Source organism: Marmota flaviventris, chromosome 3 (genome assembly GCF_047511675.1).
Source record: "Marmota flaviventris isolate mMarFla1 chromosome 3, mMarFla1.hap1, whole genome shotgun sequence".
Classification (NCBI taxonomy): Eukaryota; Metazoa; Chordata; class Mammalia; order Rodentia; family Sciuridae; genus Marmota; species Marmota flaviventris.
This window is the reverse complement of record NC_092500.1, coordinates 6,241,584-6,260,658: the sequence shown is the minus strand read 5'-3', so window position 1 is coordinate 6,260,658 and position 19,075 is coordinate 6,241,584. Positions and strand designations below refer to the sequence as shown.

Sequence of the window (19,075 nt, the reverse complement as noted above, 5' to 3'; positions counted from 1 at the left end):
TGGGGAGCAAACCCAGGGTCCTGCACATGCTAGGCAAGTGCGCTACCTCTGAGTGGCTTCCCCAGTCCCTGAGTGAGCTACCCCCAGACAGAAACACATGTTCCATTAGGGTCATGTGCTGGGTGATGAAGAAGCTCACCCTGCAGCTGCCAGGAGTGAGGCTTCAGGACTCGCTGATCCAGTATTCACTGCCAGTTTATGGAAAATAACTACCTTGAATAACGAGAGCCACTGCTTCTTATAAGAGGCTCCAGGGGAAAGCTCTACTGTGCCGGGAAAGCACCATGTCCAGGAGAGACACTCGCCTACTCACATCGGTGCCGTGTTTCCGGGTAGCCTGGGAGGCCAGAGACTTGACCCTCTCCCTGTAGAGCTGGGCTGCGCGGCTGTTGTACTTGGCATTGGTGTCGTTGGTGGCACACCCGTGTTGATGGAAAAAGGAAGACTGCAGGGAGAGCAGGCAGAGTAACAGAAATGACCGAGAGCCCTGTTCCACATGACCCGGGGTCCAAGACCAAAATACTTTGAACACCACCAACAGTTCTAAAATAAATTTCCCTTGTAAAATCCAAAGGTAACATAATGCATCAATAAAACTGGATGTGAGATGTGCTTTATAATATGAAGTCACTGGCTCTCATTTCTCCATATAACCAACTGCCATGATGGCCATTATTTAGGGGAGAGCTTTCTACTTAGGGCTTGTTTTTTTTTTTTTTTTTTTGGTATTGGGATTGAAGCCAGGGACACTCTACCACTGAGCTACACGCCCTGCCGTTTTAAACTTTTTATTTGAGACATGTTCTAAGTTCTTGAACCTGTGATCCTCTTGTCTCAGAACTATTTTTAATTCATGAGCAATCAATTCCAACTTGGACTTCATTAAATCAGAAGTCTTGACAAGTTGGTTAGGTGCTCTGCGAACCCCTACCCTGTGCAGCACCCTTTCTTCATCAGCAGAGATAACGGCACAGGTGAGGTGACAGCACAAATGTTCAAACAATTAGAAGAAACGGCCTTTACCACTTCACGAGAGTCCACACGTACAAAGGAATCACAGAACTCATGTATTAGTTAAAGCGGGTCTTCTAGAGACTGGCACAGGCCGTCCTTGCAATGACCCAATCTGATCAGGGCCAGTACTGACGGTCCACATCTCTCAGTTCCTGTCCAAAGCTGGGCATGGGCATTGTCCCATCAAATGCTCACAGTCACTCTATCACGCGGTCACCACTGCCACTACACTGGACAGGTGAGGAAACTGAGCACAGAGGGACTCAACAACGCGCCCAAGGTGACAGACAGCAAGGGCAGAGCTGGGGTTCAAAGCCAAGCAGACGGGTTCTAGGCCCAGTCAGCAGCTCTGCCGTCTCCCCTCTCCCAGACTCCCTGTCTCCGTATGTTCACTGGTGGGGGCGAGCTGCTCTCTGCACACCTGAAAGGGTGAGCTGGAGGACTGGTGACTCCAACCCTCAGCAATTTGGGCAGCACTATTGAGTCTGTGAGCATCGTGCTAATGAGAAAGGGTTTCTAACAAGGTGCTGGAGACACCTAGTGTACACATGAAGAGGCACAAAGGGAAAAAGGAATGGTTACTGCAATGGTTGTGGCTCTCCAGGGCTCGCCCCTACCTGACCAGATTGTGTCCCTTAGCACTTAATTTCCCTCATTAGGAAATATCCAATCCAAGTTAAGACAACAAAGTTAATGGAATTTTTCTGCTAAGGTGGTAATAATGAAAACGGGATGAGAAACATTGACCTAAGGAATTCTGGCATTTTATAAACTACTAATTTAGATATGAATTTAATTTTAAATATTATGCACTCTTTTAAAACTATAAATTATTTGAACTTTTTTGGGGGGGAGGTACCTAGGATTGAAATCAGGGGCATTGAGCCACACCCCCAGCCCTATTTCGTATTTTATTTAGAGACAGGGTCTTACTGAGTTGCTTAGCACCTCACTTTTTTTTTTTTTTTTTTAAATATCTTTATTTTACTTATTTGTTTTTATGTGGTGCGGAGGATCGAACCCAGGGCCTTGCACATGCTAAGCGAGCGCTGTACCACTGAGCCACAATCCCAGCCAGCACCTCACTTTGGCTGAGGCTGGCTTTGAACTCGCGATCCTCTTGCCTGAGCCTCTCAAGCTGCTGGGATTATAGGAGCATGCCATTGCACCCAGCCTTATTTGAACATTTTTAAAAGTTACTTTTATAGGGTTGGGGTTGTAGCTCAGTGGTTGAGCACTTGCCTCACATGCATGAATCACTGGGTTGGATCCTCAGTACCACATAAAAAAACTTAAAAAATAAAAACAAAAATATTGTGTGCATCTACAACTAAAAAAAAAGTTACTTTTGGGGCTGGGGTTGTGGTTCAGCGGTAGAGCGCTCACCTAGCACATGTGAGGCCCTGGGTTTGGTCCTCAGCACCACATAAAAATAAATTGTGTCTAACTATAACTAAAAAATAAATATTTTTTTAAAAGTTACTTTTATATAGAAGTTACTATTTATAAGTTAATATGTGATATCCGTCTGCTGTTATTGTTGCACAGGTTTTGCTAATACATGTACATGCTTTTGTATTGGGATTGAACCTGGGACACTTTACCACTGAGCTATATCCCTAGCCCTTTTACTTTTTGTTCTGAGAGGGCCTCCCTAAATTGCACAGGTAACCTTGAACTTGATCTTTCTGCCTCAGCCTCCCAAGTCCCTAGGGCTTACAAGCATGTGCCATAGACTGGTTGCAAAGTACAGGTTTTTTAATATGTAGATTTTATGTCTGCTATTTTATTGTCAATATACTTATTTTGGGGGGGGGAAGGGTACTAGGAATTGAACCTAGGGGCACCTTACTGCTAAGCTACATCCTCAGCCCTTTTTAATTTTGTATTTTGAAACATGGTCTCCTTGTTAAGTTGCTAAGCGCCTGGCCTCAAATTGTGATTCTCCTGCCTCAGCCTCCAGAGTCACTGGAAGTACAGTCCTGAACCACGGCTCCTGCCCCACTGTGGATGTTTAAGCTTTCAGTGTGCTCCAACTCTCTACTCATGAGAGGGGTCTTGTCTGTCGCGCATACCCAGCTCTCTGTCCAACAGCTTTCTGCTTAAATCAGATGTTCAACACATTTTTGCATAAATAAGCCCACCAGGTCTGTCTCTTAGCCCATATGGCCTCCCAAGCACACAGGAGCTGAACTTCTTTACCAGGGAATCTAAGCAAGAAGGAAAAAGACTGAAATGAACTCACGGCATTGGCATTTCCTCCAATTTGCATGCATCGCAGCTGAAACCATGACCAGTTAGAATCCAACTCTGTAGATCTAAACAAAAAATATTCCTAAATGTTAATACTTCTCATTGCTAGAATCAAATCACTAAGCTTTTTTTTTTGGGGGGGGGGGTATCAAAAACAGATGTACCTAGCCACTGAGCCACATCCCCAGCCCTTTTTTATTTTTTATTTTGAGACAGGGTCTCACTAAGTTGCTTGGGGCCTCCCTGAGTTGCTGAGCCTAGCCTCAAACTTGCAATCCTCCTGCCTCAGCCTCTTGAGCCACTGGGATTACAGGTGTGCCCCACCACAAATGGTAAATCACCGAACTTTTGAAAACAAGGTTTTCTTGGGCTTTAGGATCCTGCAGAAGTCTGTGTTAACAGGGATACATACTTTCAGGATATCAGGCCTTCTGGCCGGGACAGTTAAGCAGCCCCTGAAGCCAAGGTCTCCCTGACCCTGTGGACTGCTGTCCTCTGCACTGCCCATGGGCAGGCCAATGGCACTGACTCCTGTAGGTCATCTCCTATAGGGCACAGAGATGTGTCAGGGTCCTGGGGCTGCTGCAATTACTCCAACTGCTTGCCTCTCATCCTTAGGGGGTTATAAGCTAAAATTTCGTAACACATCTCTACCCAAAATAGATACGCCATTTGGATGTCTTCAGGTCAGCTATCTACTTGCAAACTGTGACCCTCGAAGGAGCCTGCAGGATGCGCATGCTGTGATCATCAGGTGGATGACATTACCACCCACAGGAAGGCGGGGAAAGGCAGGTTGCCAGGCTCCTGAAGTGCAAGCTGCATGCCCCCCTCCTCCCACCATGCTTGACATCTTCATCTCCAGTGTGACATCAGCTCAGAGAGGGCAAAAGCAGTAGTGTGCAGAGCACTGACGACGCAGTGTCACCAAAGGATTAATGGTAATCCATCTGGCCAGGTACCAGGTCCACAGACGTGAGCAAGAGCAAGGCAGGCCTGTCATCCCCAACACAGCCCGCCCCCCACCATCATGATGGGAGGAGGCAGAGCACGCTGCACACACTGACAGCAGGGGAGAGGACAAGCATGCCCAGATACACCAGAATCTCCTCTGGGCTACCCTCCCCTGGCTAATGCCTATGTCTGCTGGTGTCATTTAACTGTGTAAGTGTTAAACTTCAAGATACTAATACACAATGACAAGTGCACTCCATGGTCATGTATAAAACGTAGAGATCAAACCACACTTTGTAAGAGATAGGCTTCTAAAATAAAAACAAAACAAGCAAAACTCCCCTCTGTTCAGAAAGTCTGAGTTGGTAAAGGAAGAGGATCAGGCGATGCACCTTTCACCAAGTAAGCAATTAGCTCTTCTGAACCCCTCTCAGAAAGGTCTTGCTTAGGCACCACCTTTTCAGGAACATCCTCTCCCTCTGTGACCTCCCCACCTCCCCACCTCGCTCCGTATCACAGGGAAGCAGCTGACAGCACAGCCTCTGGAGAGACTGAGAGTGCCAACCTCAACTCTGCCTCTTGCTGGCCATGTGACCTTGGAGAAGCGTTCACCTCTCTGTGCCTTCTTTTCCCATCTACAAAGTAGGAATGATGACAGTGTTATTCATCCTGTTGGTGTAGAAGTGAAGTAAGCTAATATCTGAGAGTATGTGGACCTGGCCCTGATAAATAGCTTGTGCCTGGAAGTCCCTCAACGCCATTGCCATTGGTGGCTTGGACACCCTACTCCAGACGGGGCAGGCCCAAGCTTCCCCCAGTGCTCCTAGGCCAGAGGCGTCCATCACAGGTAGCTGAATATGGGCTGCATTAACGTGTGTCCTCAGGTGAGGCCCTGCCTACTCTGCCTTGCTCTGACTCTGTGACTTTAGTCCTAAGTTCTCTTTACAAAAACGAAGCCCAAGAACTCTCTATGTATTTCTTAAAAATACAGTTCTATAAAAACTAAGGATGAGGGGCTGGGGTTGTGGCTCAGCAGTAGAGCGCTCGCCTAGCACGTGTGAGGTGCTGGGTTCAATCCTCAGCACCACATAACAATAAATAAATAAATAAAATAAAGGTATTGTGTCCAACTACAACTATTAAAAAAAAAAAACAAAACAACAACTAAGAATGAATTGTTCTTGAACTGAGCTGCTGAGCTGCCAGGATTCTCTGTCAGAACACTGGACTTCTAGCTCCGAGTCTCTGGTGACGATGGCTCTGAACATGTCTACAGGAGCCTTAGGAAGAAACGTGAGCTCACAGCACCTCCTCCCACAGGAGGCCAGGACTCCCTGCAGATAATTTCTTATCTTCAATTTAGATTAGGAGATAAGTGAAAGCAGAGAGTGTAAGAAGAAAGTAAGGGGCTGGGGTGTGGCTCAAGCAGCAGCGCGCTCGCCTGGCCTGCGTGCGGCCTGGGTTCGATCCTCAGCACCACATACTAACAAAGATGTTGTGTCTGCCAAAAACTGAAAAATAAATAAAATTCTCTTAAAAAAAAAAAAGAAGAAGAAGAAAGTTAAGCAGGAAGGCAAGAAAGGCTACAGAAGTGTGTGTCCCAACGGCTCCTGTTCTCAGGTAAGCGAGAACACAGGGTCCCCAAATCCCGACAATCCTGAGTCAAAATATAACCTTAAAAACTGTACAAACCAGCTTCCCTTAAGGCTGCCAAAGTCAGCACTTTTTCTAAGTAAAGGATTTAAACAGATTTCAGAAGCTTATGAAATCAGAATGATCTTGCAAAGTCAACAGAACAGTTTTCATATAATCAAAACTTAAAAGGGAATAAAGCACACAATTAACCTAGACGTGTACTCACAGACAGGCTCAGGAATGGCTTCTGGGCACCTGGTTGTTTGTGTGAAACTGTTTCATACAGGGTCAAGAAAGTGTCCCCTTCTATACTAACACAATGAGGGTGGTCTCCAGTGTCCCCTGAGCAGGCACCTGGCTGACTGGTAGCTGGGCTGGTTTCCAGTTCTCATGGAGATCTCTGCAGTCTGCCTTCTGACATCCTCGTACTCACCCCAGCCCCTGCCCCCTCCCACAGAATCGTGTGGGGCTCCCATTTCATAAGCTCAGGAAATACTTAAAGGCAAACCTGAGAAGAAACAGCTAGAGGGAGCGGAGCAGCCTGACACTTGGGCATTCCAGAAACACAGGTGAAGAGTTCCAGCCCTCAGAGGTGGCGGGACTGGGGACACTTCAGTTGGCCCAGCTTGCCATTTCTGTACGCTTCTAACCTGCCTTCACCTGGTTTGCCGGCAAAAGCCATAGTTTATACTTTTCCTTTGTAAAATGTTGACTTGAAATTCTACTTACAAAATAACAAACTCCACTTAACACTCCTCCCATGACACACTGTGAACAGTGGCCACGCCTGGGAAATGTGTGTGTGGCTGGCAGGGCAGGAAGAAGGGAGAGGGGATCCTAGAAGAGGGACTTTTGCATCTTACTTTATATACTTCGGGGATGCTTGGGACTTTTTTCCAATGAACCAGTGTATGCAATGTTTTTTTTTTTTTTTTCATCAATAAAAATATTTAAAGAATAGCCATCCCCCAAATAAACCCCAAACCCATGCTGAGTACCTTTTCACCTTTGACTTCTCTTGTCCACATCCTAGACTATTGCCCTCTGCTTATGCACTGATTTTTAATTGCTGTTTTTGAATTGTTCATAAGCAATATGATTCATACACATGTATTTATCTGACCTTTGAAAGACTAGCGGTGAAGCCTGCACCAGCCCAAACAGATCCTGCCATCCAGCCTCCTCCAGATCCAGGCCGGTCCTTCCCTCAACAAGGAACATACCAGAAAACTGCCTGCCTTCCTGGACCAGCGTACTCTGGCAGTATGCTTTAGAGGTGAGGAAGAGGGGGGCCAGATTATAATGGGAGGGAGTGGCAGGGGGAAAGAGGGAAAGAACACCGTCAGCAGAGAAAGGGAGTGTACTAGTCACCTCTGGTCTCAAGCCCAGTCCTCACGTGCTCTGGGCACGCTGTCACCATATGTTAACTGCTATCAATCTGGGGAAAAGTACATCAAAATAAATCTAGACTGGAGGAGTAGCTCAGTCACAGAGTGCATGCTTCGCATGAGCAAGGTCCTGGGTTCAAGCCCCTGCAACTAACTAACTAACTAAATAAATAAAAATCTGGTTATATGGGCAATGAACAGTCTTTTTAACAACCAGTGCTGGCAAAACTAAATATCCATGTGCAAAAGAATGAAGTTGTACTCTTACCTCACACCATAAACAAGAAATTAACTCATCATGGATTAAAGACATAAATGTAGGACCTAAACTATGAAAATACGAAAAGAGGGAGAGCATCATGACATTGGATTTGGCAGTGGTTTCTCAGATATGGCACCAAAGGCACAGGCAAAAAGGAAAACAGATAAACCAAACTTCATGGAAACTTAAAATTTTTTTTATCAGAAGACTTGTCAACAGAATTAAAAATAAAAACAACAAAAAAGGAGAAAACACCTGGGAATCTTATGTGTGATAAGGAATTAATATCCTCCAAACATACAGAACTCCTAAAATTCAACAACAAAAAGCCAAAATAACCTGATTTTTAAAATGGGCAAAGAGTGGAGTATAGTGGTGCACAACTGTAATCCCAGTGACTCACGATGCTGAGGCAGGAGGATTTCAAGTTCAAGGCAACCCTCAGTAATTTAGCAAGATCCTCAGTAACTTAGCAAGACCCTGTCTCAAAATAATAGATAAAAAGGACTGGGATGTAGCTCAGTGGTAAAGCATCCCTGGGTTCAGTCCCCAGTACCCAAAAAAAAAAAAAAAAGTTGAATAACTTGGGTAAACATGCTTCAAAGAAGATAGACAGATAGCCAATAAGCACATGAAAAGATGTCAACATCACTAGGAAACTGCAGTGGAGAGTGGCTCAGTGGTAGAATGCTTGCATAGTACGCATGAAGTCATGGGTTCCATCTCCAGAGATGGGGAAAAAAAGAAGAAAAAGAAAGACATTGTTGGAGAGCATGCATAAAAACTGGAGCCCTTGTACATTACTGATGGGAATAGAAAGCAGAACAGCCACTGTGAAAAGCAGTATGACAGCTTCTCAAGATATTAGAAGTGGAATTACCATCAGATCCAGCAATGCCACTTCTGGGTATGTGCACAAAGGAATTCAAAACAGATTCTTTTTTTTTTTTTTTTAAGAGAGAGAGAGAGAGAATTTTTTTTTAATATTTATTTTTTAGTTTTTGGCGGACACAACATTTTTGTTTGTATGTGGTGCTGAGGATCAAACCCAGGTTGCACACATGCCAGGCGAGCGCGCTACTGCTTGAGCCACATCCCCAGCCCCTCAAAACAGATTATAATCTTATAGAGATTTTTTTTTCTTTTTAACAATAAACATTTATCATCAAAGAGATATCTGCATATGCTGTTCATGGCAGCACTGTTCACAGTAGCTGAGATGTGGAAGCAGCTCAAGGTCTATCCATGCTCGATGGACAAGCACAATGTAGTACTGAATAAGGCAGGGTAGGGAACAGCCCCGGAGTAAGGCTTCTTTAATGTAAAGGCCACTCCATGAAGTTAACCTTCCAAACCTTCCCGTCAACTCCTTTGTCCAGCTGGAAAAGGGAGACAGGACAGTGGGGCAGACCTGAGCGAAGGCTGCAGACTCGAGGGCTAACCCGCAGGCTTAACCTTTTCCAATACCTGTTTAGCACAGATTTTGACCAATAGCCTGGGTAGTGTACCAAGACCTGATCAGCACAGCTATCGCTCGGCACCCCTAGACTAGCACATTTAAGTGGCAACCCTGCAGGCCTGCTCTTGCCGGAGCTCGGTCTCTTTGCTTCTCACTTGAATGAATCCTACTCTTTTAGGCTCACCCTTCCTCAACCATGGATTTCATTCTTCAAATTCACAAGACAAGAACCAGGGAAGAGGAGACAGGCAGGTGGCTGAGGCTGGCTATTAACACTGGGGGCATGGCCCGCCATTAGCACTATAACATGCTGCTTGGTGGTAGTGGAGGAGAATCCAGCTTTGCCAGTTGCAATGCTTGGAGCTGACGCTGCAGACATCCTCTGCTTTAACAGGTGCTAACACTAACAAAGGCTCCTGGGCTGCACAGGCCTGCAACTCAAGCAGCCTCCACCCATGGACAGAAGCAGAACACTGGTTTCATCTGGAACTCTGGTTTCAGTACATACATACAATGGAATATTATTCAGCCTTAAAAAGTAAGGAAATTCTGACCTATATTCCAATATAGATTATACTGAGTGACAAAAAAGTCACAGTGACAAAAAGACAAATACTTCTGACTCCACTCATATGAGGCACTTACAGTAGTCAAAATCATAGAGGCAGAAAGTAGAATGGTGATTGCCGGGGACTAGGGGGGATGGAAATAGGGAGCTACTGTTTAATGGGTATAGAGTTATCTTTACAAGACTGAGAGTGAGGGAGACGGCTGGCAGCGTTGGTGGCACATCATAAATGTGTGTACATATCTAGGCATTTACTCACTGACTTACCTATTGATTGAGAGATGGGGTCACACTGTGTTGTCCAGGGTGGTCTTGAACTCATAGGCTCAAGTGATCCTCCCACTTCAGCTTCCTGAGTAGCCGGGACTACAGATGTGAGCTACCACAGCCGGCTCATGAACGTATTAAATAACTCATAACTGTACACTTAAAAATGGTGATAAGTTGCCTGTTATGTGTATTTTACTATAAAAAAAACCCTTTAATACATAAATAAACTTGCCATGGCAACTAAATCCCTCAATATTTACAAAAGAGACAAGAACAGGATAGTATATTCAAAATATTTTGTAACCAAAGTGTAAGAAAAAAGGAAAAAAAAAGAAGAAAATAATAGATACTCTGAAACCACAAGAATACAAAATAACTGCCTTTATAAATAATTATCCAGAATTATATAGCTATATATATTTAACCGACAGTGCTTTTACAAGCTGGTTTCTAAAATAACTCCATGCACTAGTAAGGTATTTTAATATATGAAAAAAGAATGCTATGCTGTGATTATTCCTAGGTTTTTGTGCCACCACATAAAATGTCGTTAGGAGTTATCACAGATTTTAATCCGACAGGAACACTCGCTCTGTTACAGCAATCACATCATATCAATACTCCTTAAGTCATAGTAGAGAATAAAACTGCCGTGATTCCAAGTAGCCTGCCCAGCAGGTTCTTTCCTTGGAAAAAGAGGTGACAGGGAAGTGGGTGAGCTGGTTGGCGGAGGTGACTCCTCCAGAGACCTGAGCCGTGGCTGCTCCATGGACCCTGAAGAGGGGCCTGGCAAAGGCCGCGGCCACTGACGTGCAGACCTTGCTCAGCTCCAGACCTTAAGCCTGGACAGAGGCACTTTTCCACTTTTTATTTCAATTTATTTTGCTTCATAGGGTGGCCCTTCCCGCCTCCCACTGTGGGCTCTCTGTGGAGAGGGGGCGCCTCTCTTTGGTGCACACAGAGGTCCCACAGTGGCTCCAGCCATACTGCAAGAAGTGGAAGATGACTGGCAGAGGCCGCAGCGTGGCCCACGTCCTCAGGGAGAGAGCAGAGAGGCTCATGTTATAAATATTTGAAATCGTTACTAAAGTCAAATGAAAATCACTTACTCGGACTCTGGGCTATCAGTGTCCTTGGGAGCCAAAGCCAGAAGGGGACGTGGGAAGTGGCACCCTGATATAAGGGGCCTTACCTGAACGCCCTCCTTGGTGTGTAGGAGGGACCCACAGCACTGAAGCCCTCTCCCAAGAGTGTGCACCTCCCACTAATAAAGGGACGGAAGGAAATGTTGCGTCACAGCCTCCATTTTGACTTGGTTGTCACAGTCACAGCCTCGTGTCTCTGACAAAATCTCCTCTGTAGATGATACCCGAGTTACCAGGTTACTGAGGGACATAAGACTCAATCTCTATATCTCACAATCACCCTGCCATCTTGCGTGATGTCAGAGCAAACATAATGAAAAAAGGGGGAAGACCCAACATAACAATGGAATCTCTGCCACCCAGCAAGGGAACAGTCACTTACCGAATGAAACTCAGGTGAACACCAAGTGACCGGTGTGACCCTGAGCAGTCAATGCAGAGAAACACCCCATAGGTTATGCTTGCCCAGCTGGGGTTTTTGGCACCACAATCAAAGCACACCTGAAATAAAAATGTTAAATTCAGTTATTAATTAATTTGTATTAGCCAGATGAGTCACCAGCAGGGTATAGCGCAGGACTGGCCTGAAAGTTGTGTTACCTTCACAATCTAAACTTCAGTTATTAGAGAATGTTTTATTTAGGTGTTTAAAACTCTCAAATTTCCACTCCTTTTATATTAGATCTAAGTATATTAATTATGCTATTATTATAGTTAGATGAACATACAGATCAAACTATATTATTATGTACGTGTAACACTCTGCATTGAACGTAGTGGAGAACGAGGCTTGTAGGCCATCTCAATTATTACTCCAGGAAGCCTCAACAAGGACCCTGTAATCATGTAAACGAGTCTTGCCCAGGGATGTGGACTGCTGGACATGCTCCACTCTCACCATCACTGGGCAGGGGCTGTATCTCACATGGTAGGTCCTCCATGTGTTCCTTCTCTCCTCAGCCAGGGGTAGCCAGACAGTCCCAGTGATCCCCACCCTCATGTAATCTCCACTCTCACTTTACCAAATTGATCTGTGTGACACACAGAATATGGCAGAAATGATGGCGTGTTGCTTTCAAGGTCCTTCTCTCCCACCATGAGTGGATCACTAGCTCTGGGTAAAGCAGCCCTATCTCAAGGACACTCAGATAGCCTGGTAGAGAGGCTCAGGTGCCAAGCAACTGGGGTGAAGGCTGGTTCAACAGCCGGGGGAGTAGAGACCTGCCCACACCACTTGAAGAGACGCTCAGAGGACTGAACCAGCCAGCTAAGCTGTCCCCACTCCTGGCCATCAGACCCTGTGCGAGAGAACATATGTTCAAATGTTCATTGGGGGTAATCTGACACACAGCAACAGCAACATGATAGGTGCCGAGGCACATAGGAGTTGATAGCATCACAGATTCCACCAATAAATACTCGGTTCTATTTCCTGCAAGGCCCCATGCTGGTCTTGAAAAGCTCACTGTGTAGTGAGAGAGACAAACATGACATTAAACTGCCCTGAAGTAACAGCCATTCAAGAGGGAGTCTCTCCTGTGGGGCACCAAACAGCGTGACTGACTGTTGAAAGTGCGCTGCTTCCAGAGGCTGGCTGTGACACCACATTGCTGTCAACTGATGTATGCTGTCATTTGCTATCCAGTACTATCCCCGGCACACACAAAGTGGACCCACAAAGGTGATTCAGGATGTGTCTGCCCACATGGAGCCAGGGTCCAGCAGGCAAGACAATGAGTTATACGACTGTCTTAGCAAGCAGAGCTGGAGTGCAGGAGGCTTTCTCGACAGGGTCCAGGAGGCACCTGGGATCTCCAGTACAGTGAGTGGCAAAAGCCTGCTTAGGACATGCCCTGTGGAAGGAGGGGACAGCAGAGGTTTGGTGTGTGTAGCTCTTAGCAGGAGAGTTTGAGAGTTACTTCTGAATGGTGGCAAGGATGGCTATAAGAAGATGGCAGTGGGTTCTTAGCATTGTGGCATCTGCCGCCCACCCCTCACCCAGACCTGAGGAATCACTAAACTGCAGCTGCAGGGGGCGGGGCCGTGTCTATCTTGTTCTCCTGAGCTTAGCACCAAGCTTGGCACAGAGTGGCTACTATTAAATGGACAAACACGGGGCAACAGTGTGTGAGTGAGGGCTGGGTCCTGTGGAGGTCTGAAGGCAGCTAGAGAAATAGGTCTAGCACTCTCAGTGCTGCCTTGATCTCCTCTGTGAACAGAACCCAGCGCTCCCAGAGAAGGGACTGCACTGTTCTTTTTTTATTTGTTTGGTTTTTGGTCCTGGAGATTGGATGCAGGGGCACTTTACCACTGAGCTACACTCCTAGTTCTTTTTATTTTTTATTTTGAGAAGGGTCTTGCTAAGTTACCAAGGGTTTTGCCAAATTGCTGAGAACTTGTGATCCTCCTGGCTCAGTCTCAGGAGTCGCTGGGATTATAGCATGGACCACTGCATCCAGCTAATCTTTTTTTTTAAGCTGGCCTCTCACTCTGTTGCCAGGCTGGCCTTAAACTCCCAGGCTCAAGAGATCCTCTTGCTTCAAGCTCCCGAGTGACAAGGACTATGGGCACGCACAACCATGCTGGTGCAAAGTAGATCTCTATCATATATAAGGGGAAAATATTGGATTCCATATCCTAAAAGTAAACCAAGTTGTTTAACTGCCTTTCATTAATATCTTAGAACTTTTATAAAACTCCATTTTAAAAATGCTTATTGTTGTCTGACTCTTCCACATCATTAAAATTGTTTTTCATTTTTGTTCAGGTAATGGTTTCAAGCCAATGATCAAGAAATAAAATAAACTACTGTGAAACATTACCAGAATATATTTTTGCAAATTGTTTTAAAATTTTATTATAGAACATATAAAAATTTCCAATGGTATGTTCTTCATGATAAAAAATTTAAAATAGCTGACATTTATGGGATACTAGTACATGCATGTATTGCTCCAAATGTCCCATCTCATCTAATACTTACAACAGTCCTTGAATTAGATTTAATTCATATCCTCCTTTTCAGATGAGGGAAATAAGGCACAAAGTGGTCAAGTAACCTGCCCTAGGTAACAGAGCTAGAATAACAGAGTCTAGATAATTTATAAGTCTACACAAATCCCTCAAAATTATCTCTTGGTATAATGACAGACTTCATCCTTTCCCTTTGATGAATTGAATCAAAGAGAATACATCTTGATGTGTTCTGAGATAAAGCAGATAAAAATATTTTCCACTTTGCTAACTGCAGATTCAGTCTTGTCTAGTAATGCAGTAACCATGATTACAAATAGATCAATCTGAATTTGAAAAGTAAGAAATGGGCACTGGAAAGTTCCTGGAGCCTTTCTCCTCTCATTCTCATACATCAAACAGACACTGCCCCCAATAAACTACTTCCTTCCTCATTTCTCTTAGTCTATCAAAATAAATCTCCCTTCCACAATGAAGATTTAAAATGTACTGGGCACAGTGGCGCCCGCATGTAATCCCAGCGATTTGGGAAGCTGAGACAGTAGGATTGTGAGTTCAAGGCAGTCTCAGCAACTTAGCAAGACCCTCAGCAACCTAGTGAGACCTTGATTCAAAATAAAACATAAAAAGGACTGGGTGCTGGGGCCACGCCTATAATCCCAGCAGGTCAGGAGGCTGAGGCAGGAGGATCCCGATTTCAAAGCCAGCCTCAGCAGAAGTGAGCTCTAAGAAATTCAGCAAGATCTTGTCTCTAAATAAAATACAAAATAGGCCTGGGGATGTGGTTCAGTGGTCGAGTGCCCCTCAATTTAATCTCTGGTATCCAAACCCCTCCCCCCAAAAAAGGGCTGGGGATATACTCTGGGTTCAATCCCTGGTACCAAAATAAATAAATAAATAAAAAGATATAAAACACTTAAATTTTGTAAAATTCAGAAACTTTCTATGCCATCACATTAGAGCTCATAAGCATACTTATTAACAGCTGTTCCCTTTGGGTGACAGTGGGGACCCCCAGATAGAACTGTCCCAGGAAGGGTGGGGTGACAGGACAGCCCTTTGCACTCTGCAGCTTCCACTCTCCTTGTGATCCTTAGAAGGTGTCACCTTAGCCCCATGTGTCATCATTATACCTCCAGCTAGATGCTGAAAGTTATACGAGGTGTGGGGGAGAACCCTGGAGACAAAAAAAAAGGAGTGTGTGTTGGGGGGGTTCCCTATCTCCACAGAGAGCCAAAGGGAGGAAAGAGAGTGTCTGTGGTGGGATTCCTTAGGAATGGAAAAGAGTGGGAAGCCACTGAGAGATGGCTTAGCAGCGTTACTGGAAAGGGAACCTGAGGCTGCCACTCAGGAACAAAGTGAACCAAGAGGTTCCAAGGGCTTCCCCCAATTCCCTGGAACACAGTGAAGGGGGAGCCATGCTTTCCCAGTACCCAGTTCTACCAGCTGGAGTTTCTGACCCCTGGGACCTGCTAGGTCCAGGGGCCCCTTGTGTCACTTGAGCCCTCCACTTGCAGCAGCCCTAGTATGATTAATGTATGCTCCCAGCTCTTCTCAGAGACGCCCTAGGAGCTGGCCCCAGACCTGGCAACTCATATTTGTCCACTACCCACCCCTCTGATCAAGTGTCAGGAACCCACAGATGCCCTGGCCTCTTCCTCCCAGGACCCCCAGGTGTCAGACCCAGCCCTCTGTCGATCCCTTAGGTGCTCTGGCCTCCACCTCCAAGAAGCCCCCCTTCTGGGAGCAGAAGCCTAGGTGCCCAGCCCCTGCCCTCGGTTGGAGTCCTCATGTGTTCTGGCCTCCATCCCCTAGGAACCTCCAAGTGCTCTGGTCTCTTCCTCCTAGGACCACCAGGTGCCCAGCCTCTGCCCTCTGTCGCAGCTCTCAGGTGCTGTGGCCTAGACCTCCCAGAAGCCCCCAGGTGCCTGGCCCGGGCCCCCACGTCGGAGCCCTCAGGTGCTCTGGTCTCCACCCGGCAGGACCCCCATGTGCCTGGCCCGGGCCTCCACCACCACCCCCCCCCCGCACCGCCCCCTCCCCACCCCTCCCTGGCGGGGGCTGGGAGCGGCGCGCCTCCGGACCCGGGCGAGGCCCCGCTGCCGCGGCTCCACAGTGCGACGTGTCACAGGCCGGGCCGGCTCCTCCTCCCACGGCCTTGGCCAAGGCGCCCGCAGGGGCCGCCCGCGGTATCCCGCGGGGAAGCCGGGCAGGCCCGAACACGCCAGGCGCCGTTACCTTGTTAGTGGGCACCGAGCGGAGGCGCTTGAAGATGGTCAGGATGTCCTGCTTGCTGGGGTCCCCCATCGTCACCGGAGACCCGAGGTGCAGGGGCCCCACCGACCGGGAAGGACCGACCAGGAGCGGTTGCCGCCTCCTGGAGGCTGACGGAGCCGAGGGGCGGGGCTGCGCGCGACGGAGGCCCCACCCACCTCCCCGCCCACGGCCGGAGCGCACGCGCCGCGCGCCTTCCTAGGGGCTCCCGCGGGCCCCGCCCCGCCCCCGCCCCGCCCCCGGCGCCGCACGCGCGTGCGCAGGAGGGTCGCGCGCCTTCTGCCTGCGTTCTCCCGCCTTCGGCACCCCGCGTCTGCACGCGGTGTGGCGGAACGAGGCTTTCCGGGGCTGGGGCTCTCACGCGCACGTCCCCGCATGCCCCAGCATTTCAGCTGGGTGGTCGCCGTTTCGCCTGCGGGCTGTTTACGAGGCCAAAGTCTTCTCGCGGCCTTCTCATGAGAGTGGCAGATGTAGCTCTGCAAATGGCAAAGGAGTTGGGGGAAGGGAAGGGCAGCCCTCACACCGGTTGTCGCCGTCGCCTTCTTTTTTAATTTTCCTGCTCCTGCATAAGCTAAGCTTCAAGTGGAAATCTGTGCTGGAAAATTAGTTCTTTTCAAGCCTGGTGTCACGTCAGTGAGGACGTCGTGGTCCTCCTAGAGGCCCAACGTGCACCTCCAGCCAGGAAGACCCCGGACAGAAGCTTGACTTGTAGCCTCCGCCCCGTGGGCGCCACCCCACCGTTTGCTGGCATTTTTAGCCAGAGGTTGGAACTGAGGTGGCTGGGGAGACGCTGGGAAACGCGGCCCGAGGTTGGGGCCCCTGTGGGAACTAACAGGTTTTGCCGTCAAGTACAATACCTGGGCGCCGGTCCCAGTTCATCCAGGTGCTTCCGAGCTCCGCGGTCAAGTTACTTTCCTTCTCTAAAAGCTCGTCTCCACGAGGAAGTTCCAGACAAAGCATCTGCCCAGCAGCCCCAAGAGCTGCTTCTGGGTGCAGTTGTAGAAAGGCCCTGGGGGACCCTTCCACTCCCAAAGCTGGCAATGCTGCCTGGAGACCCTGCGGGGAAGTGGCGGATTCACACGCCCAGGGCTGGACCTTTTCCAAGGAAGGAAAAATTTACCACCTTCCAGAACAGTGCATTACTTTTGCAGACAGCTCTGCTTGAAAATTATTCCTTACATTCATAGTATATAACCGAGTAGTTTGTGCCCCTTTGGTGCCAGTTTGACTCTATATAGAATGCCTGGCATGTTAATGAGGATCAGTCTTTCCTGATAGTAACGATGGTCCCATTTATTATTTGCAGCTGAGATCTTACTAAGTTATACCAGATTAGGGTGGAGTATTTGTCCATGCTCCACTCCAGAGATTCTCGAGGGTAATTTTAAAAGGGCAATGAAATGTAGACAGAATCTACATTAATAAGGAGGTAGGCAGGTGCCATTTATACAACCTTCATTTTATTTTCTCTCTGTGCTTAAATATTCATGGAACTTATTGCCACCTAATAGTATGTAGTATTTTATTTGCTTGACTGTCTGCCTCCTCTCAATGGAATATAAATTTCTTGAGGTCAAATGCTTTGTCAGCGTCTCTGTCCCCAACATTTAGAACAATGCCTTGCACACGCTGCATATTTAGTAAATATTTGTGGAATGGGCTTGTAGAAAACTATAAAATAATAATGAGAGAAGGCTAATATTCTACGAAATCATAGTAATTCTCTTGAGCCCACCAGAGAGCTGAGATTTCAAGACAACCAAGGAAGTGGAGTTTCAGAGAACTAGGCCATGAGAACTTTTCACCAGTGGCAGAGCAGAGAAGAAGGTGTCTGCCATAGAAGGTGGCATTAGGAAATAGCTAAAATTTTAACGAATTCTTAAAGGTTAGTTTGATTGATTTCCATGGAGGTTCCAAGGTAATTCAATGGAAAGGGTATAGTGTTTGTATCAATGGTACAACTGGTCATTCATATGCAAAAAATAAAATAAACCTCAACTCATTCTTCATAATCATATGAAAACTTAATTTGAAAGCCAGCTGCAGCTGTATGTACCTGTAGCCCCACCTACTTAGGAGAAAAGAAAGAAAAAAGAGGGAGAAAGGAAGGAAGAAAAAAAAGATTAACTTGAAAGGATCATAGACCTAGGTTTGGTAATATGTAGTTACCAAAATTCTGCTTCCTGTTTGCCATGTCCTGAGCTGCTTTTCTCTGCCATGTCCTTCCACCAAGATGCCTGCCTCATCTCAGGCCTAGAGTAATGGAGTTGGCCATCTATGGACTGAGACCTCTGAAACTGATAGCCCCAAATAAAACTTTTTGTCTTCTTAAAAAAAAAAGGAAGGAAGGAAGAAGAAGAGGAAGAAAATATAGGCGAAATATCGTATTTTAACATTCTCTTCTCCAGAAGAAATTGCAAAGAAAATGAAGACTAGGAGAAAACACTTGCACAACATATCTGATAAAGGACTTGTAAGCAATAGCAAAACAAATGATTTTTTTTAATCTTGTATTTTTTTGGTGGGTTTTTTTTTTTTTCTTTTTTGGAACTGGGTGTCGAACCCAGGGCTTTGCGAATACAAGGCAGACACATCGCCACTGAGCTACATCCCAGCCCCAAATGATTTTTTTTAAAAAGGGCACTTTATGGGGGGGCTGGGGTTGTGGCTCAGTGGTATAGCACTCGCCTAGCACGTGCAAGGCCCTGGGTTTGACCCTCAGCACCACACAAAAATAAATAAATAAAATAAAGTTATTGTGTCCAACTATAGTTAAAAAATAAAATATTAAAAAAGGGCACTTTACCAAAGAAGATATAGAGGTGGTAATTGGCTCATGAAAAGATATTCAACCTCATTAGTCATTAGAGAAATATAAAT

At 46.6% G+C, this 19,075-nt stretch overlaps 1 protein-coding gene across 1 annotated transcript in view; it reads right to left on the bottom strand.

Moving 5' to 3' along the window:
* Arfgap3 (ARF GTPase activating protein 3) overlaps positions 1-16,320 on the bottom strand; it is a 44,752-nt gene extending 28,432 nt beyond the window's left edge. The window contains exons 1-4 of the mRNA XM_027954617.2: positions 16,160-16,320; positions 11,331-11,449; positions 3,260-3,332; positions 314-445 (exon numbers count right to left, since the gene is read on the bottom strand). Coding sequence (XP_027810418.1) covers positions 314-445; positions 3,260-3,332; positions 11,331-11,449; positions 16,160-16,228 — 393 coding nt within the window. The 5' untranslated portion in view covers positions 16,229-16,320. The remainder of the gene's footprint in view (positions 1-313; positions 446-3,259; positions 3,333-11,330; positions 11,450-16,159) is intronic.
* Between the last annotated feature and the right edge of the window lie 2,755 nt (positions 16,321-19,075).